This window comes from Dunckerocampus dactyliophorus, chromosome 13 (assembly GCF_027744805.1).
Source record: "Dunckerocampus dactyliophorus isolate RoL2022-P2 chromosome 13, RoL_Ddac_1.1, whole genome shotgun sequence".
NCBI classification, from domain to species: Eukaryota; Metazoa; Chordata; class Actinopteri; order Syngnathiformes; family Syngnathidae; genus Dunckerocampus; species Dunckerocampus dactyliophorus.
The window spans coordinates 23443946-23466276 of record NC_072831.1 but is presented as its reverse complement, the minus strand read 5'-3'; the positions used below and the strand labels follow the sequence as shown (position 1 = coordinate 23466276).

At 41.3% G+C, this 22331-nt stretch overlaps 1 protein-coding gene across 1 annotated transcript; it reads right to left on the bottom strand.

Moving 5' to 3' along the window:
- Positions 1-120: 120 nt before the first annotated feature.
- Positions 121-21306, bottom strand: htr1d (5-hydroxytryptamine (serotonin) receptor 1D, G protein-coupled). The gene is made up of 2 exons (XM_054797551.1): positions 20816-21306; positions 121-4311 (listed from the first exon to the last, which is right to left on the bottom strand). The coding sequence occupies exon 2, from the start codon at positions 3752-3754 to the stop codon at positions 2600-2602; it is 1155 nt and encodes a 384-aa protein (XP_054653526.1). The 5' UTR covers positions 3755-4311; positions 20816-21306; the 3' UTR covers positions 121-2599.
- Positions 21307-22331: the final 1025 nt, after the last annotated feature.

Here is a 22331-nt window from a genome sequence, read left to right as displayed (position 1 = left end):
TAAATCAGAGGTCACCGACGTTTTTCCTTGTGAGAGCTACTTTCACAAAATGAAAATGGCCAAGAGCTACTCATTTTTGTAGCATTTAGTTTCAGAGCTTATTTTAAACCCAAACAAAGCGAATATGCTTGTTTTACCAGAACATGAACAAAATGCTGGTGTCCACAACTCACATGTTGTATTTCAGAATGCATTTCTTTCTACTGTTCTTTCATTATTAACTGAAAACCTGAATGAAAAGCAGGCTTGCGGGCACCTCATGTGGTCGTGGGGGGGCTACCTGGTGCCCCCGGGCACCACGTTGGTGACAGGTATGAATGGGAGTGTGAATGGTTGTTTGTCTATATGTGCCCTGTGATTGGCTGGCGGCCAGTCCAGGGTGTACCCCGCCTCTCGCCCGAAGTCAGCTGGGATAGGCTCCAGCATACCCGTGACCCTAGGATAAGAAGCATAGAAGATGAATGGATACAATTATTTTATATCATTCAAACAAAAAAAGCATTCACACAGATGCATATTACAGTGTATGTACTGTATTATTTTAAGTTGGCGTAATTATATTTTGTTAAAAACGCTAAAAATACAATTACATACTTTTAAAAAAGCAAAAATAAAAATAAATACCCGACCACTGAAGGACGCCCCTCATCTGAAATTGAGTAACACGTGACTGATGTGTACAAATGGACGCCCTACCTTTGTTGGTGTAATTCTGTAACAGTAAAGTACATTTCTTTGTTATTCTAACATGTCATCGCAAAATTGTAAACAAATGTAAAAAAAAAAAAAAAAAAAGGGTTCATGTAATAACAAGGCAATCGTGAGCTTATATAAATGTCAAACACTCAACAATGGTCCCCGCGTCCAACACATGCATATATTTCCATAAACTACCTTTAACACACTCACACGCGCACACACACACACTCTCTCAAGTACACACTAGAGAGAGTATATATATGGAGACAAATGTAGTGATAGTTTAGGGTAAGTACTTTACTGTACCACAGAAACATAACGGGAGCAGCAGCCTACAGTACAACACAGACGGATACATTAGATGGCTTTAACCCTTCCACTGGATTGTGTCCAGCCTGTCTCTTCAGAGGCCACTTCATTAGGTACACTTGCATTATCCAATGAGGTCCAAAACAGAAGCAATGTAAAAAAAAAAAAAAAAAAAAAAATTCTGACTGAAAAATGTGAAAAAATGACTGAAAAAAAACAAATTATTTCGAAACATATTTAACTTTATATGCATCACAAGGCTTTCAAGAAATCTCATGATTTTAGTTCATTTTTCAAGCTACGGCACCTATCCTGATGTGCTCTCATTTTTTTTTTTTTGTATCTAAAATTAAACCTCATGGCAAGATTTTCACAATTTCAAGTCATCATTTTTTTTTCTTATTGAATCTTTTTTTTTTTTGCCTCCCCTTATGTGCTCTGTTGCGTCACAATTTTGGAAAAGTTTGAGCACAGCAGGTGTACTTAATATTGTGGCCGGCGAGTGAATACAGTGAAACCTCCAAAGTCACAAAAAAGTTGTACAATTCAACTTTCTGGGGGAAAAAAAGGCCTCCAAAGTACAAACAAAACTTGGGAGCTCACACCATCATCCGGAAATCAATTGAGACTTCAGCTCTGTGAGTGTACAGAGGACTAAAACAACGCTTTGCTTTTTCTTTAGCATTTTTGACAGGCAGACATACAACTTTTCACGCCAGTGGTTTTCAATTATTTTCTGTCACGCCCCCAGGGGACAGAAATTCAGAAATGTTGTCATGCCCGCCCCCCAGCCCCCACTCACATGTATTTATTTTTCTGTACAAACCACTGTATGAGTTGCTGGCACCAGCATTGTTCAAGCATGAGTACACATCTCTGAATTTGTATGCCTCTCATGCTCCCCCCGACACCTCACCGTGGCCAGCCCAGGGGGGGCTCGCCCCACTATTTGAGAAGTGCTGCTTTACACTAATTGTAGCAATACCTAGAAAATGGCACGAGGTGCCAGAATTGTCCAGCAAACACCTTCCTGTTCTCACTCCATTATGAATCTGTCAGGCACCTGTGAGAGGGGGGTTCGTTTTACTTTTAGTTTTATTATACAATCTCTTTACACTTTGGAATTGAATCTGTAATTAGGACAACATGGAAGTCAACCAGCGTCACAGAATGGGTCATGTTTGACTTTGGAGATTCCACTGTACTTTCAAAAGTCACCGTCTCTTTATGGAAAAGACTCATAAAAAGCCTTTGTGAAATTTCAAGTCAGATATTTTCTTTCAAGCTGCCGCACCTTCCCCTGACGTCCGCGGGTGCCTTACACTTGAAACATGTCTGCATTCGATTATGCAGGTATCGCTAATATTGTGGCCGCGTGTGTATGTCGCGCTTAAATGAATAGTCTTTATAGGTGACTGCAATTGTTCTTATTTTTCAGCATGCAAGTCTTTGTTGGTAAACTGAGGTATGGCACTGAGCTGGTCCCTGTAAAAAAATAACAGCATGTTCACAACCAGATGGAACATTTACAATAGATGAACTATTTTTTTGTTGGATTTTTCCTTATGGTCTAGTTCTTCCCCAGAAAGTTTCAGGAGAAGCGTCTAAACTTGATGAGTTTCTGAAAGGCCTGTTTGAATTCGTCGTTGAAAGCGGTGTAGATCACCGGGTTGATGAGTGAGTTGAGGTATCCCAGCCAGGTGAAGACATCAAAAAGCACGGGGTGAAACCAGCACTCTTTGCAAATGGCCATGACCAGCGTGCCCACAAAGAAGGGCAGCCAGCAGATGATGAAAGCTCCCAGGATGATGCCCAGCGTCTTGGTGGCTTTCCTCTCCCGAGCCGCGCACAAGCGCTTCCTCTCCAGCACGCTGTCTGCTAGCTTCACCTTCACACTGTTCATGAAGAGCGGCGACCCCCCGCCTCCTCCGGCGTTCCCCGTGGCCGAGGAGTGCAGGTGCGCTTCCTGGTTGGAGGAGGAATTGAGAGAACAGAGAGATGAGCCCGCCGAGGTCTGGATGAGCTGTGCGGTTGTGAAGCGTTTCCCGGATGACGTCGGCATCTTAAAGATGCGAGAACGGGCGGCGACGTATATCCGCCCGTAGAGGATGACGAGAAGCACCGTGGGAACATAGAAGGCTCCGAAAGTGGAGTAGAGGGTGTACGAGATCTGATCTGTATTCACCAAACACTCCGTCAGCTCCTCGTGGGCTTTGGCCTGCCGCCAGAAGAGCGGAGGCATGGAAATCGATATGGAGATCACCCACACTACTCCGACCATGATCCCGGCCCGCCGCATGGTGCGGCGCTTGGAGTACTCCAGCGCATCCGTGATAGCCCAGTAGCGGTCCAGGGCAATGACGCACAGGTGGAGAATGGAGGCCGTGCAGAAGGTGATGTCAGACGACAACCAGATGTCACAAAGGATCTGCCCCAGCGACCAGGTCTTGCTCACCGTGTACACGATGCTAATGGGCATCACCAAAATGGACACCAGCAGGTCGGTGACGGCCAGCGAGCCGATCAGGAAGTTGGCGGGCGTGTGCAGCTTCCGGGTGAGGAAAATGGTGGCGATGACGAAGGCGTTGGACAGCACCGTGGCCAAGGTGACGAGGCCCAGGACCACGGACAGCGAGATCTGGAGGCCCAGAAGCGTGGCGCCGCTCCAGTAGGGGGCTGTCGTCGGCTCGGGAATCTCTGTGACGTTGCTGGTGAAGTAGTCCAGCGAGCTGTTGTCCACCTCCATCTTGCTCGTGATCCTCTAAAGCTTCAGCAGAGCCTCATCGATGACATGCGCCCAGGACACAAGCCTTGCACTGGGATGTAGTTCTTGCAGGGACCAGCAACTGGGGTGTTATTCCCCTTCAATCCCCATGCTTTGTTCTGCAGCATCTCCTTCATATCAACCGCCTAATCCCATCATTTCGGTTCCGAGCTAATGGTGCTGTAATTGAAGCCGACTTATTTGTCCATTTCAGTTTTCAAGCATCGATTGGGCCCCCGCTTGCGCAGAGAGATGAATCCTAATTTGTATTCAGCTTATGTCAGACAGGCACTTTTGTTCCTCTTCTCTCCACTCCTCTTATCTCATCTCCAAGCAGCAACAACACCTCAACACCAAACCTTCATATCTATCAAACGCTTTAATGGGCTCCGCCGTTCCAATAAGGCACGGCGCAGGAAGGTGATGATGGGCAGATACACGGGTGGGCTTGTTGGAGTCCACGTGGGGCCCGTCACGGTGATGTGATCCAGCTTGGAGGTCGGTCAATGCTTGGGCCGTGGATCTTGGGGATGCATCTTCTGCACAAACAAGAGAAACATTTTTCACTGAACCCCTTCTTTATTCTTATATACACACAAACACACACGCACGCACGCGCATCACATGACCACCCTCGACTTGTATAAACGCATCATTGTGACTCAACACCCACACACTCCTATTCATTTATTTACTCTCCGCAAAGCCAATGTATGCTCACTTCCTCTCAACCAGTTTGTTAACGTCATCATATATCACCATACATCACCATACATCACCATAACCTCACGACACACAACACAACAAGCACTGATTACAACAAACATGGATCAATGGTGCGTGTTTATCCACAACACAGTTTGTATCTTTTTTTTGTTATGTTTTTACTTATTGTAAATTAGGGGCAATTATGGTACACCATGATCACCGTCAGCTCGGTGCACATCTCGGTTTTAAGGTCACAGTTTTGTTCATTTTGGGAACGGGCAAGGAACAAAACGCAAAACATAAAACTGCTTAGTAAGGGTGTCGTGACGCACTCAGTTCACGAGATGAGGTGATACACGAGGTTGGGTCTACGAGGGTGAGAGGAGGCGAGATTTTAACATTACTTTTCAGAAAACTACAATGACAAAATATTAAAAAAATACAGCGGTGTGAAAAAATGTTTGCCCCCTTCCTGATTTCTTATTTTATGTCACACTTAAATGGTCCATATCATTAAAAACAAATGTAAATATTAGTCAATGACAACACAACTGAACACAAAACGCAGTTGTGAAATTAAACGTTTTATTATTAATGGAGAAAAAATTTCCAAACTTACATCGCTGCCCCCCCCCCAGACTGATAGAGCTCAGCAATGTAGGTTGTGAAGCGATGAAACACAAAAAACTGCAAAATGCAAACAGGTAATTCTCCAATTAAAAAAATATATATATATATATATATATACAGTGGTATCTCGATTTATAGTAGGTTTTCGGTTTTGGACCAAATTTCTTGTCAAAAATGAGTCTCGAAATAAAAAAATAAGTCTCTGGCTAACTTGTCTCAGTTATCGTACAGACAAACTAGCCAGTTTGCCCGTGTATCCTTTCCTGTGGACAAAGAATCCCACGCATCGGTGACTCAGTCTTGTTGTGTTATGAATACACTGCGAATACACTTCGGTTTTTGACGGACCCTCGCAGAAGACTTCAAAGCGTGATATCATTGTTCAGGCTGCAGGGTTTAAAGCGTGTGGAAAAAAGTAGCGGCTTATAGTTCGGAACTTACGGTATTCACAGAGTAGACGTGACTACATAGAGAGGCAGTTACATTTTCGGTCTTTCACTCAAGGTGTTCCGTGTGGGAAAGGTACGCCTCTTTACAGTTGATCTCTAAATGAAAAATTGTAACTATGACATGTGGTTATCTTCTTTTCACACTCGTGTTATTGAAGTTATTCCATTTTTTTTTTTTTACATTTTATTAATAGCAGTGTTTAACTTTTTTTTATACAGACAAAAAATCGTCTTGGCATTTGATCAGCATCCCAAAACGCCTTTGAGGTTCTACTGTATTCCACCTCGATCAGCATGTGTGACAGATGTCTGCATGTTGTATCTGTTTACACATCAGTCAAGCAAAGAGCTTATCTCCTCGTGGTCTGGTTTACACGACAATGAGATAATGAGGCGCGTAATGAATGAAGGAGAGGAAAAGATTTCCAATCATGAACAGGCCCTGCCCAAATTGGGCTGCATACTGTTCACGTGGAGTGTATTAGTTCCTCCATCTGGCTTACAAAATTGAATGAAAGACGGCACAGCCCAAATCAGAAAGCTCCTACAACTGCCAAGCTAAAATGAAGCAGAATGTACAGTACGCTATATACTATACATCACACTCCATTCAGAAGAAATCCTCTTCACTCCGCTTCTCAGACTTGGCCCAAATCCCGCCAGATGCTGTACAGAAATGTGTTAGTGCAGCATGGGGCCAACCCACATATTACCCTCTGAACCTGGAGGGGCCTGCAAACACAACACGGCCCCCTGCTAGAAGGAGACTAATTGATTTAACTCAGGGGAGAGTGTCTGTCAGCGCATGTCTGCCGTTTACTCAAGCGTGCACTCAACGGTTGCCAGGCAGGGATGTAATAAGTGTGTGTGTGCAAGCAGAGAATGTTGTAAGGAAAGACAATTGATACTGACGTTTGGACAAATGGAGGAGGATTTCATGGGAGCCAAGGGACTCTTTAACAATTAACACTTAGGTAATAGCTAACCATTACCAAAAGGTGTGTAATAAATTAAAACAGAAGCAATATGTTAACGTGAGTCAAAGATCGTCCACGTTTTTAAAGGACCAACTGCAAAAACGCAAGTCAAAGATCCTCCAACCTGCTCTTTTAATAGATGAACTCCAAAAATGCTAGTCAAAGATCCTCCGTATGACAGGAGCAGTCTGTTGTCCCTCAATGTTGACACTGGTGTGGTTGTCTACGCACATTTTGGGCGTGCTTACTACAGTGCAAATACTGTGATATAGAATATGGGTCACTTTAAAATGCTTGTACAGTTTATTTATTTAATTGGTGAATTTCCACAAAATAGGATAGCTTATTCATAAATGGAATATTTTCATTGCTAGAGCAGAGAAAACGTGTTTACAACCTTCTAAATAGGGGGTTTAACATTATTAGAGCCCTCTAGACATGAACTAACACCCCTACAGTCACCTTTACACTCGTATTACCCAATATAGTGGACATAATAACAGTAAATAGGTCATAGGTTTGTACATAAATAAGACCTGTGCTCGTGTATGTTGCTGTAAATGTGTTCGCTAGGGGAGCAGAGTGAATGGCGGACAGGAAGTGACGGCCGCAACAGTAGCCCGTGTTTTCTTAGGGATTTTTTATTAGGGATTATTGTGTTTGTTGTGAGATCATTCAGACTGCCAATCTGTCTCACTGACTCTCACTGATGTTTGTCGTTTTGCTCATTTAACCTTTTTATGCTTGAAAATGCATAATTTAGGCAACAAATATGTACCATTATCTTAAATATGCATATGTTTTGACTAATAATAGGTTTTATTCCACCATGAAATAGTATGATTTATTAATAAATTTTTGAAAATATTGAAATTCTAACAGCAAAGTGGCGAGGGATGACTGTAAATAGACAAAAGTCCAAACAATAGCAAAAAAAAGAAAAAATAATACAATTGGGCACATATATCGAGTGGAAACCATCCAGGACTAATAAAATCGTGTAGCTAATGTAAAGACAGTAAGACTCCAGCATTATCGTATGCTTTTATGTGTTACTATGCAACAGCGGTTAACTTCTTTTCACACTTGTTTGACAACAAAGAAATAATCATGTTCAAAAGTGTGAGAAGTGGCGTTTCTGACGCTGCGCTTTCGTCAGTAAACAGCTAACTCATTTTTAGACATGCTTGAGTAAAGTAAAAATGTTAAAATGTCACTTCAAAAGCATTGCCTGCACGGTTAATCAAGGTTTTCGTATGGTTTCACAGTTTGACCCTGGAAGACATTATTTCATTATTTGCTATGGCAATCAGGTGACCTACATGATCTGCGGAAAAAATTGGCTTTTTATTTTTATTTTTTAATAAATAAATAAATCACATGAAATATATTGTTGGCAAGGTCATTTAGTCAGTGATTCTTGCCAAATTGGAACTGGGATAAGCTTCGGAAGCATTGGAAGTCTATATGAAACACAGCCAAGTAGCTGCAGAAAAAGGTTATACAAAATCACCATTTTTTTTTTTTTAGATGCAAGCCAAGCTTTAAAGCATCGCTTTATGAGCCAGATAGCCACCAGATGTCCACCTTTTTTTTTTTTTTTTTTACATTTCATTTGTGGCAAGGGTCATGTTTTTTTCTCCCCAGAAACAGAAAATAACATTGTATTGTTTTGCCCAGTACCCATTCAGAAGCTAAATAATAGATGTGCGGAAGAATGAAAGCATAAGATATAGAATAGTAGAAGTGTGTGAAGCCTTAAGACAACTTCAGAACTTTGGTGCATCAAAGTGCAGCCTAAAGGTTAAACATAGAGACTTTTGGAAGTTACTGTATTTTCATCTCCATTAGCGAGATGCTACTGTAAAGCTCACAGTACAAAACAATGCTTGCAATCTTCCAGGAATGGCATGAAAAATGATGTAATCTCGTTTTTTTAATGGGCCGGGGGGCTTTTTGGTATGAGTGTTGTTTTCAGGTGCCCGGGAGCGCAGAGAGTAGGTGTTCTTCTTGGGCTGCGTGGGCGTGCACGTGCATGCACCATCTGCACCACCCTCCAACCATCCACCTACGCACACATGCAAATGCAAGCATAAGAAAAAAGGGGATTTTTTTTTTTTTTTTTTTTTTTTTTTTTACAATGTGGACACTTAAAGGCACTAATGTATACTTGTGGTCTAAACCAGTTGGTGCTCAAATGGTGGGTCACAACCCAAATGTGAGACCTGTTCTGAATGGTTCACAGAGTTCAAGGCAAAAATTCAATGTTGGTCTTTTACGTTGGAAATCGTTTTATTTGGAGAGTAGTCAAGGTTCTTAATACAAGTTTGTGCTGCTGTTTGGAGGTAGGATAGTACAAATAGCTATTTAAAATGTGTACAGTAGATCCCCGTCTATTTGCGGATGTCTTTTTGCTGTTTTAAAATGTAAATAATTTGTTTTTCTCTGGTAACTGAAATAGAAAGTGGTGTGATGGCGCTATCTGCTAAAAATGTGTCGCAGAGGGCGCTGTCTCACAAGTCAATCCACTCAACATTTTCCAGATGCTTTGACAAAAAGTGCTGTGTAACTGCATGTTTTTGTAAGTACAATAGTGTATACTGTATGCCTGTAATTGTTTCTTAACTCATTCAATACCAAAAACGTATTTATACGTTTTTATAAACCCGAACGCCCGATCCCAAAGATGTATTTATACCTCTTTGATGTTTTTTTGCGCGAGAGGAAGAAAGAGGTGATGACGCAATTGCACACTAATGGATGTCACTTTTAGAGCAGTTTTAAGCCAGAAAAACGGCCACAAGGTGGCAGAAGTGCATTTGATAAGAGCTTGGCAGAGATCGTACGGACGGAAAAAACATACATGACAGCAAGGAGGAAGTGGACAACCATGGAGGAGTGTAGCTTGCCGAAGGTTACGCATTGTAGGGAAAATTTAACACTGCATGAAGTCATGAAGTCAGCCATGGCATGTCCGACATGAGTGAAAAAAAGTTCTCCTTCCATTCCGTGTGGAAGTGGTAAGTTTTTCGCTTCTTGAGTTTTGAAAAAATAAATCCAAGGCTAACTGGCGAGCTCGCTAGCTAACGGCCGTCTCGAGTCTCTGCAGCATAAGAGTTGCAATGGGATGTAAACAAAGAATAATTGGAGTGTAATAATAGGGGTGTTTTTTCATGTCTACAGGACTCTAATAATGTTAAAAAACATATTTAGAGAGTCATAAACAGGTTTTCTATGCTGCACCCATGAAAATATTCCTTTTATTTTAAATAATTTATTACCAATGATTTTTAAAAACCAAAATTAGATGCACATGTTTGAATTTATTTTGGATGTTCTCTAATTTCGACAGGATCAGAAATATACATACAGGTTAAAATTTATACAAGTACATATTCACCTAAATCTTACAATAAGTGGTGCTGAAGGTTCTGGAATGTCTTTCAACTTGACAAGGCCGAGCCCTATTAACCCTCTCATTTGTGATCGTGATTGACTGCAGCTGATAGTTTCTCTTTTGTGGCATAAAATAATGAGCTCAACAACAACTGCAAGTAAAATGTACTTAAAGTATGCTGTCAAACTTGTTCAGGCTAACTTTTACTGGAGTACACTATTTGCATAAAATTGATTTAAATGCACCTTCCTGACATCGTATTTCTTGTGTTCTTAAAATAAGCCCCAACAATGAAAACTGTCCGCCTGCCGCAGAGACAATGTTACCTGTATATCTTTTTATAATACACCACCGGACATGTCATACATTCCCTGCTGTGCTGTATGGACATGACCCTTAGAAAGTGGAGCAGGCCCACAGATCTAGGACACCTGAGGGGCCCCTCATTAAAACTGAGACAAAAGGATGGAACTGACACACACACACACACACACACACACACACAGGACATAATACGTTTCTGGTGAACATGTTCAGTGATATCTTTCTGCATGCTGTATAAATTACATAGTAAATTTTGGTCAAATTTGATACATTTGACAAATTATTTTTGATAGTTCAGTCCATTCCAAACTAATCTAATGAACATAAATGTTTTTATAAATATTTTTTTCCATCACCACATAGATGATTACGAAAGTATCCTTAAAAATAGCTACCAATAATAATAACAGTAGTAGTAATAATAACAATAGCAATAATACAAAATGAGGAACAAACAAACCCATTAAAATAAAATGTTCCTTGGCAGATGTAAAAAAATGTAATTTTTTGTGTGTGTGTAAATTGTCCTAAGAAAAAATTGAGTCAATAACATATGAAAAATAATAATAAATAACACTGTACTGTATTTAATTTAAATAATCTGTGGGTAAAGTAAACATTTAAAAACATATTGGCTTAACTTATGCCTTCACTTCTTTGAAAATACGGCAAAACCTGCATTGTACAGTATTTCTGTGTCAAAAAAGTATATACCAGTACTTATATTTAAGTGTTAAACGATATAAAGCATTTTTACCATGTATCGTGTGCTGGAGTTGCCATACAAACTAGTAATTCGTTTTGATACAATTTCCTTCATAAGAATGTATTTTATTTTGCACTATTACCTTTTAAAGGTAGATTTTTTCATACCGCTTCTGTATTTAAGTGCTGGCAATAAACACTCAACAAAAATATGAACTCGACACAAGTGGTTTGCTTTTTTCATGAGCTGAACTGAAAGATCTAAAATGTTTTGTATGTACACAAAAGAGCTATCGCTCTCAAATATTGTTCACAAATCTGTCTAGATCTGTGTTATTGAGCATTCATCATTCATCCACCTCACAGGTGTGGCATATCAAAATGCTGATTAGACAGCATGATTATTGCACAGGTGTAACTTGAGTTGGCTACAATAAAAGGCCATCCCAAAATGTGCAGGTTACTGTATGAGGGAGGGGTCAGAAAACCAGTCAGTATCTGGCGTGACCACGATTAGCTCGATGGGTGACACGCATGTCCGGTGAGTATGCTGGCCATGCAAGAACTGGGATGTTTTCAGCTTCCAGGAATTGTGTACAGATCCTTGCAACATGAGGCAGTGCATGATCATGATGCAGCATGAGGTGATGGTTGTGGATGAATGGCACAACACTGGGCCTCAGGATCTCCATTGCTGTTAAACTGCGCATTTTGGAGTGGCCTTTTATTGTGGCCAGCCTAAGGCATGCATGTGTAATAATTAGGGATGTCCGATATTGGCTTTTTTTTGCCAATATTCGATATTGTCCAACTGCAAATTTCTGATTCCAATATCAACCGATATCGATACCGATATGTGTAACATCACATATCTCCTGTCATGGAATTAACACATTGTGGTGACACACAATGTTGTTTTAGACATTCCCCAAGTGTACTTCCGTTTCCGGGTCATGAGGTTGTTGTAGCAACTTAGCTGTTACCAAAGAGTTGTTGCTTGTTGTTGAGCTGAGTGGAGAGTAAAGGATTGGTGCCACCAACCTCAACTCCTGTCTCGTTGCGAATCACATCTCCGCATTTGGTCACCCTTGACGTGGGTAAAAATGTTAACTGACAACAGAGACAACAATGAGGCCGTACCAGTGGCGCTACAAGCTAACAAGTTGGCTAATGTCGGTGCACCGGCAACACAACCCACGCCCGTGGTCTCAACACATCGAAGCCCAGTTCCGTCTGCGAGGAATAACACAGGATGTGACGAGGTATTTCCATGTAGTGGCCGCAGTGGATGGCTCGTCAACGGCCAGTACGGGAGCCCATAGGCCTATATACAGCAGCTTTTTAAATCGGTTTTCATTATAGGGAAAACCTGATACCGATATCTACCGATAATTAAATTTTTATGCCAATATCCGGCCGATAAGATAGGTAGGCCGATATTATCGGACATCCCTAATAATAATCATGATATCTAATCACCATCTTGACATGCCACACCAGGGAGGACACAAATTCTGGACTAACAAAGACCAAGCCTTGCCTTCAATATCATACTTCAGTTTTTGGTAAAAAACTAAAAACTTACATGGAATCGTATCGTTCTAGGTGAGCCATGAACTGAATCGTTTTAAAAATGAATCATTACATCGCTAATGGGCTGAATACTGTATCTTTCCAAACCAGGAGGGATTTTGCACTGACAAAAAAAAACAGCCCTTGAACTTTTTTATAGAGCTACATAATAGATTTTGTGCATGGTTGCGCTCTTGCTGTCTCTCGAGTCCTATAAATTCTTAATGGTTGCACTCCTAGACCAAACAGTTAACACCAGCCGCATAATTAAATGTATCAAGCGTGGATCAAATCCCAATTGTGTGTTTGATACCCACTCAGTCGCTTTCTAATGGCTGTGTCAGAAAACCATCAAGGTAAACCCCCTGTGTTCTCATAATAATAACAACGCCCAATGAAACATCCAAACTTCCAACCATCCTAGTTTCTATTTGATGTTATGCTTCACTCCTCTGGTCAAATCCTCTGAAGGAAGCAAAGCAATCCAGAAAATTGGGGAAAGGGGGGCCGCTGTATCGGAGGTAATCCCATTGGATTTGGAGTCAGGATTATACGCAAGGATTTAGACTGAGAAATCAGTTTCTTTCTCCTCTCTCACCACTTTCCAATTTGGAATTGTAGCTACTCTACTGCACTGTCTGCAGTTTTGGTCCAACTTCATTATTGTCTTCCGTAAAATGTGTACAGTCGTCCCTCACTACATTGCGTTTCGAACATCGCTCCCTCACTCTCGCGGTTGTTTCGTGGTTGACTATGGCCTATTATTAGTCAAAAATATTGTAAGACAAGCTAGAGTATATGCCGTATTCTGGCCAGCAAGCGTTACATTGATGAGACATGACATTAGATTACATTACCTTAACACTGCATGGAGTCAGACATGGCATGTCCGACATACCGCATCAAAATAAAAAGAAGTTCTCCTCCCTTTCTGTGTGGAAGTGGTGAGTGTTTGGCTTCTTACTTTGTCATTCTTCCCCACTCTGTTTAAAACCTTTTAAGTTTAGAATAAATAAATTGGACACAAACTAGTTAGCTTGGTAGCATGCTACGTTTAAAGCGGCGGCCGTCTCTTGTGTGCTTGCAGAGATCCCGTAGCCCACCGTTTATAGTTACAGATGAGCAATGTGTCGTAAATAAAGAATAATAGGAGTGTAAAGGTGACTACGGGGGTGTTATTTCATGTCTACAAGGCTCAGTCATGAACAGGTTTTCTTTGCTCTAACTATGAAAATATTCAATTTATTAATATTGAATCTTACCGCTTAGAAATTCACTTATCGCGGTCAGATCTGGAACCAATTAACCGCGATAAACGGGACACGACTGTAGTATCAAATCTCTGAATATAAAGCGGTATTTTACCTCAGAAAAAAAATGACAAAGTCTCATATTCATCTAGAGATTTATACATGTAATTTAACATTGGATGCCAAATTACTTCTTCCAAGCAAGTCAGTTAGAGATTTTCACTCACGCACACCAGTGACCCGGAGTGATGCAGCCGCAACACAAAGGTCTTAAAAAAAGAAGAGGATTTATGATGACAATTTTAATGGCGTCCAATGAATCAGTCACCAAACTACTGTAGCGCCGCTCAGAAATACAATACTCTTTTATGGTTTACATCATTTCTTTTTTCTGGTCGAGAAATTCTTGTATTTTTATTCAAATGCTGTATTAAATTAAAGCTTTTTAACATACTACCCCCGTGAGATATTTGATATCACTCTCACAAATGACAGGTTTGTTTTGGTTTTGGAACGCCTGCACAGTATGAAGGAAAGTGGGTGGGACGTTAAGCAAGACACTTCACTGCAAACAGTCATTGGGAAAGACTGCAGGCTGCAATAGTACTAGCCAGAGGTAATCAGCTTTTGTGATCGGCGTTGAAATGTATTTATCGGCATATGCCGATTACGTGCTTTTCCACGGAAATCGGCCGATAATGATCGGTGGCCGATTGGAGCGCCCCTAATTTATACATATCCCTTTTTTGTATTGCAACTAATACCAGAGATTTCACTGTTATTAAAAACATGAAAGGTTTAAAGAAAAGACTAATTCTGTCTTTAATTTTGTCTATTAATAATGATAATGAGAATTATTATTAAATAATAATACATATTATATTAATCCTATTAATTTGTATTATTATAAATATTCTTAAAAACAAAAATGAGGAGTTGTCTTATATTTGGGTCAATATGTTAAAACAATGAATAAAATAATATAGTTGGTTTGTGTCGCTATTTCCTATTTCTTGTCGGTGATGTGCAGTAACAGAAGGTTCTCTTGTATTTCAGTTCTGGACGGCATCAGGCCCATCAGCTGCATTTCGGTAATGTTTATTTTCAGCGTGTAATGTTCCTGCTTGTGTCTTTTTATGTTTACTTTGAGCCTGCATTGTTTCACTTATTCACCTTGGGTGTTATGATTACTGCTGTGACAGATGACAACACCCGGCAGCATAGAAAACTGTTGTTATACTTCTCCAGTAGAGACACTTCTACGTACTGTACGTCGCCTTCATCTTCCTTCAGACCTGCTGACGATTATTCTATTGCCTACCCCAGAAGCACACCGTCACATCTTGAACAACAACCTCTATCCTCTGGCGGAGTGTTTCATAGCCAAAAGGTAGACTTTTGCGGCGCCATCTGCTCAGCTGTGACCAAGCCAACTCATGTGCAAGCTACTGTAAACACAGAGGAAAGCATAGGGGAGCCACCAATGTAACGACGACACTATTTGAAGGCACCTCAAAGTGTTGCGATGCGTTTGTTGTCACATAGTAGAGTGACGTTCAAGAGAGAAAATGATGCTGTCCTGCCCTGCCAGACCTCAAATAAAAACACACAATGAAGCATGCCTGCGTTCCCAAATGGTGCTCTAATGTGCATGAAATATTAGATTATGCCTTAGTTACCGTTGCTATGAATGTCAAGTGCACAAATGTTTGTCGTGACATTAGCATTTTAATTGATATTTTAGAAACGGTGAAGGTCATTGCTGAGCACAAGCACACCATCTATCTTCTAGTATCTCCAGCTGATGTTTTATATGACAAAGATGTGACAAAATGTGTGTACTGAGATATTGTTACAGTACTTTTTAATCCTATTTGTAATACTGGGAAAAGCTAAAATGATGCTGCTATAAAATCCTTTGTGGCAAACAATGGCCATTATCGTGACAGTCGGACTGCTATCATTTGCTGCCAAAGACCATCCATCCATCCATTCGTTTTCTATGCCGCTAATCCTCACTAAGGTCGCGGGGGTATGCTGGAACCTAACTTTGGGCGAGAGGCGGGGTACACCCTGGACTGGTCGCCAGTCAATCTCAGGGCACATATAGACAAACAACCATTCACACTCACATTCACACCCATGGACAATTTAGAGTCGCCAATTAACCTAACCTAGTGGTAAAAGTGTTGCTAATCATATTCATAACATTATCATTGTCATATCATATCATCATTGCACATTTGGGATCAAAACAAGTCAACAGACGGCTAGAAAGCAATCGCAAGCACAAGTAGAACCCCCTGCATGAAAGGCAGCAGCGTGTACCACTGAACCAACAGTGCAAGTCACTGTGAAGACTGAGACACAACAGACAGATTCCGGCTAGGGAATACTTTCATCATCTTTATTATGCATTATTTGTTCGTAGAACACACACAGAACAATGAATAACTCAGATACTGTCTCCTTTTATCCACAAATTATGGTGCGTTCGAGCGCACTGCATATTTGTGAGTGACAAAATAAGCCATCATGACACCAAAGAAAGTTGCAAATGCCAGAACTTTGATAAAGAAGGTAAGAAACACTATTGAATTCAAGAAAGAACTCGTAGCAAAGTTCAAAGGTAGCGTCTGTTACAGTAGGGTTGCCATGTAAACATAGGAAACTTTAATAGCGGTTGCAGGGGGAACGGTTTAAGGGAGACACATTACAGAAAGTGAGCTAGTTCAGTGTGTGTAATGATGATTTTACATCTGCTGAAGTACAAAAAAATGCAATAACCAATATAGTTGAAATGCGCAAGTATTCACCTCTAACCGTTAACTTTGCAGTGGACTAGAATGAAACAGCGTCCATGTGGCTCTTCCATCCCTCCCCTCCTTCCTCCACTCATCACCATGTTCTCCGATAAAGGTAAAGGTGTCTTTAAATACAGTTCATTCTTATTTCTGGGTGCCGGGTATGGTTTCATTGGATTTTCATTAATTCCTATGAAAAAAATTTCTCTGGTTTTCATACATTAAAGTTTTCGTCTGACCTTTCGGAATGGATTAACAATGAAAACAAAGGTTGCACTGTTCTTTACTGGTCCTTCCTTTGGAATAAGTGTTGCAAAAAAAGCTAGAAGAAAAGAGAAGTAAAACACTCCAAGAGTTTCACCTCGAGGCTCACAGAACTGAGATCTTGCAAGATTTTCTAATGACAATAAAAAAAATGGAGAGTTCAGTTGAATTCTGAGTCATTTCCATCAGTTTTAAGTACGATATCACTGCTTTTGCATGTCTGACTGGGAGACGATCAAGTTGTGAGTGTTTTTATGGTGTTTCTTCCGATCCATGATCTATTCTTCACTTGTCCCTGAGTGATGATGACAGTGATTTGCGGCGCTCAGACCAAACACGTCCTTGCGAGGAGGAGCTATGGGTGTCAGGATGAGTACTATAACACAAGTCCCTCTGGGAAAAAACACCATCTTTCTTTTGTTTCCCAAAGATGTGAGATGATGCACAAGTCGAGCGCCCTCCATATCACAACCCTAACTGCCATCTCCAGTATTAATTATTAACCCAGATTTGTGTAATTAGACCAATGAGCTACAAATGAGTTGCGAGCAAAGTCCCTTCATAATTCACAAATTTCCTGATCCATTTCATTTTCCTTACTCGCTGTTATTAAGTATTTATCAGCGGGTGCACGATAGGCCACGATGAGGATTTCTCTCCTTGCTAATGGCTCTGATGTAGCTGGCGTGGTGTTGTGATCTCCTCTGAGCGTGAAAGAGAGGGGAAGAAAGAGCAGCAGAGAAGAAATGGAGGTACGAATCATTGAGTGCTTGAACACACTTTTCTTCATGGTGCTTCCCTTTAATTCTGACATGAAGCAGCTCTTATATCTCTGACCTCCTCAAAGAAAAAAAAAGTATTAGATCTGGTTTGAAATAGTCAGTGTACAGCCTGTATAGCAGTATAGATTTGCTGTCCACTGAAAATGCGTCAAGACGCAAGTGTTATTGTGTAAATCGCTGGCAAAACAAGTGAGTAGCAAGATAATTGTGTCTTGCCTACAGGCAAGCATGGTGGTGGTCCTGCCATGGGGTGGGGCTGCACGAGTGCTGCGGTTGATTGAGGAGAAAATCAAGCGTGTACTGTGAATGGTCTTTAATGGCACTCAAAGCACTTCGACACTGATAGCACATTTACCTACTGATGACGCAGCATCAGGAGCAACTGGGTGTTCACCATCTTGCCCAAGGAGGACGGAGGACCGAACCGACAACCTTCAGGTTGGGAGACGTCCACTCTACCACCTGAGCCATGCCACCTCCCTGTTCTGATGCAGAGGATCATCCCGTTCATTGCTAAACTGGGCCACATGGCAGTTTTTCAAGGAGCCCAAACACACCTCCAAAATGACAAGCGCCTTGCTGAGGGAAATCTATACAGTAATCCCTCGCCATTTCGCACTTCAAATTTAGCAGCTTCACTCTATCATGCTTTTGAAACGCTATATTAAGTCTTGAGGTGCCAGTTTTTTTCAGTTTTGGCATTCCAATTTCAAAAGGTTGTAGCTTGACAATGGTTAGAGATAAAGGCATACTGTAAATGAGAAAAATCAGGAGTATGACCCAAAGTTTGTGATGGGAGTAAATTCACGCATCTAATTTGCATATTATGACATCAGAGATTGGCAACAAGGGATGTTAATTTTGCGGTTTTTGCACTGCATGCGTCACGGCAGCAAAGCGCATCCTTTGCGCATATGGCCTCCTTTTGCACAAAATGCCTCCCCCCGCCCCATGGATCATGGGGCCCTACGCATAGCGCTTGCGCTGCGTGTTGGGAGGGGCGGCTCTGACTGCCAACTCGCCACCTCTGTTACGCTGGGTCTGCAGTGGCATGTTCCTGGCTCTGACGGGAGATTTAGATACCAGTTACCAAGGCAAGGTGCAGCAATCAATATATAAATAAATAAAAAAGCCATAAATTATTGATTGGCCCACCCGGAAAACTCCAGCACTCTCGATGGCCAGACCACCCCTGGATCACTGTATTTCTTTCCAAGATGTACATTGACTACTCTGTTATATCCAAGTCTATTATACTTGTACTAGCATTGTCTTTTGAGAAGATATACAGCCGTCCCTCGTTCATAGCGGTTAACTGGTTCCAGACCCGACCGCGATGAATCAATTTCCGCAATATAGAATTCTATATGTGCCCTGCGATTGGCTGGAGACCAGTCCAGGGTGTACCCCGCCTGTCGCCCGAAGTCAGCTGGGATATGCTCGAGCATGCCCCCGTGACCCTAAAGAGGAGAAGCGGTATACAAAATGGATGGATGGATTAATAAATGGAATACTTTCATAGTTAGAGAATAGCAAACCTGATTTAGGACTTTCTAAATATGTTTTTAACATTATTAGAGCCCTGTAGACATGAAATAACACCCCTATCATCACCTTTACGCTGTTATTATTCATTGTTTACATCATATTACGCAACTCTTATGCTGCAGGGATTTCAGACGGCAGCTAGCTAGTGAGCTAACAGGCTAGCAAGCTAACCAGATAGCTTCAAATTTATTTCTTCTAAATGTAAGAAGCCAAAAACTTTCACGCGGAATGAGAGAACCTATTTTCATTCTATCATGTCGGACATGCCATGGCTGACTTAGTGACTTCATGCAACTTTAAGGTAATGTCATGTAATGTAATGTAAGGTAATGTCGCATCAATGTTGTGTGTCATTACTGCTGCCTGCTGCCAGAATACTACATATCACTTGTATTTCAATTTGTCCTCAGTAGTAATAGACCATAGTCTACCACAAAACAACCATCATTTATTAATTCATTTCTGAAGAACCACAGTTTGAAGCTGCCCTTTTATGGAAATCCATGACCCTGTATTTTGCCGGGTCCTAAAAAGACACACTTGTCCTAGACGTTTGGTCGGATGGCAACCAAATTTGAAGCATGTATACTTGAAAGACCAGCAATGCGGTAGCAAAACCTTTAAGGTTCGCCATAAAAAACTAAAAATAAACACTAACAGCTCAGTTCTAAAAGGTCAGGGCGTTACCAAACATCATTTACTGGAGAAGGTCCCTCCCTGAACACATTCACGTGCCACTTCCTTAATTAGTCACAGCACTAACTAGTGGTGACAGGAGATGTCTACAAATGACAAATGTTGTGCATAGTGACGGAACTTTGTTTTTGGACTGCTGACCAAATGGATGTTCTGTTCCTGGCACTCCCAGTGCATGAGGACCAATCAGAAGAGAAGCAATGAAGACAGATGGGAATAATAAGATGCCATAAACCAATGTGCATAAATCCTCACATAACCATATTGAATTTCACTCCAACCCAATAAATCTCCAAATAGGCTTTCATCATCCTCATCATCATCATCATCCTTATAAGCTGCTCTCTCACTGTCTCTTCTCTGCATTAATGCAATGAGCAGCCAACAATATGACACGTAGGATGTTGAGCAGACAATCGTGATTAATTTGTTTCATCCATAACAAAGTAGCTTGGTTTTTTCAGCATTTTTTCCCCAAGGTGTCTTGCAGGGAAGGACACTTCATTAGGTACACCTGCACAATCTAGCAAGTCTTCTGTTTTAGTGTAAAAATCATTTCATACAACGTGTATTGTTCTATTGTTGTTTGTTGTAGAAGTGCACGGCATCATACTGAGCGCTGTTTCTACTCCTCGGCCCCGCTTTTAAGGCAGACAAAACATTAGGAACAGCGCGCTCGTTTGATGGTGCAGGAGTACCGAAATGTTGTGTTCAGTAGTCCGACATTCCCCGACTTGTTTACACCTTACATTGCCGTTATGATCATCTTTACATGCCATGGCGCGACTACCTAGTGCCTCCTTAATCTTACATGTCACAATCACAAGTCACCCCATCATTCTTACAACTATAGAACAATAATAATGACGTTTTTCTACTACGGATCGTGCGTAATAGCAACAAAAACGCAAAACAAGCAAATAAAATGAGCACTTACCACTTAGGTGTTACCCTTCCTTGTTGGTAAAAGCAATCAATCGGGGAACCCCGGCAAGCAGAGAAGTCCTTTTACGCACGCACGTCCCGAGGAAAGGAAAGCAACAGAGGCTTTGGGATGAAGCAGTCCCGCCGGTCCGACGCGCAGCCTCCTTCTTGTGTGTGTCTTGTTTGTGTTGCCATCACTCAATAGTGCTACACATTTCATCTCAGCTCCAGCTCGGTCCTCCTGCCTGCATAAACTTGACGCACAAAAAAGTCCAATATGGTCCTCTGCAGCCAGGAGTGGCTGGAAAGCTCACTAAAGTGTGTGTCCGGTGCAGAGGCAGCTTATATCTCCATGTCAAGCGTCAAGGTTGCATCGCGCTCCATAAGGTTGTTCTTCCTTGCATGGTGTTGTTAAGATGACCCTGCTTCTTCTGCTGCTGCCATCATCATCAAACGCATCACCAGTGCTGGAGGGACGTCAACAAGTGGCATTTAGGGGTTGGATTATGGTCCTAAAGCTTGCTTCCAAGGAATTCTGCCGCTGGGATTGGAAGGTCCAATAATTAAGGGCGTGTATAACACGTGATGTGGAACAGCATCATCAGCTCAGGGGAGAACATGTGTCCTGCACTGCAAGTCCAACCTCCAGTCTGTAATAAAAGGAACTGCTACAAATAGTTAAGTAGTAGCTTAAGCAGAGTTACTTCCAAAATGTCAAATACACTCCTGATCAAAATTTTAAGACCTGTTGAAAAATTGGAAAAATTTACATTTTGCCTGTTGGATCTTAAGGAGGTTCTAAGTAGAGCTTCAGCCCAGATGTTCTCAATTGGATTTAGATCAGGGGAACATGCAGGATGGTCTAAAAAGAGTGAGGTTATTCCTCTGGAAGAAGCTCTTTGTCAGGCAGTCATTGTGAACTTCAGCGCTGTCATGTTGATTACCACACAGACGAGGGCCTTCAGTCATGACGATGCCCCGTGCAGCATTTCCACATAGCCAGCTGCTGTTTGACACCCCTGCACAACCTGAAGGTCCATTGTTCCACTGAAGGAAAAAGCACCCAGATCATGATGGTGCCTCCTCCACTGTGCCATGTGGAAAACCTCTCAGGTGGGATCTCCTTAGCCATGTATATGCTAAAGCTATAAAAATTTATTTTGTGTTAAAATTTTTGGCTTTCTGTAACAGATTAATTTGATTTGCATTATTTCATATGGGAAAAATGTATTTGGTTAGCATCCATTTTGGTTAGAGTCCGACCATCAGACCTGGAACAAATTAATGACACAAACCAAGGCTCCACTGTATTTAATTTCAATTTATGCATTATTACGATTTTCTGCAATTTTCGAGCATACCTAAATGCAGCAAATTGTACTTCCACAGTAAGAGTTACGTTAGTGATTAATAAGAATATACACTTTTTTTTTCTTTGTCTTACTGTTTATTTCGACCACACATACACACATAATAAAAATGTGTGATGTTCGGAGTGTCTGTGACCGCACATCGTGGTCATCTAGTGA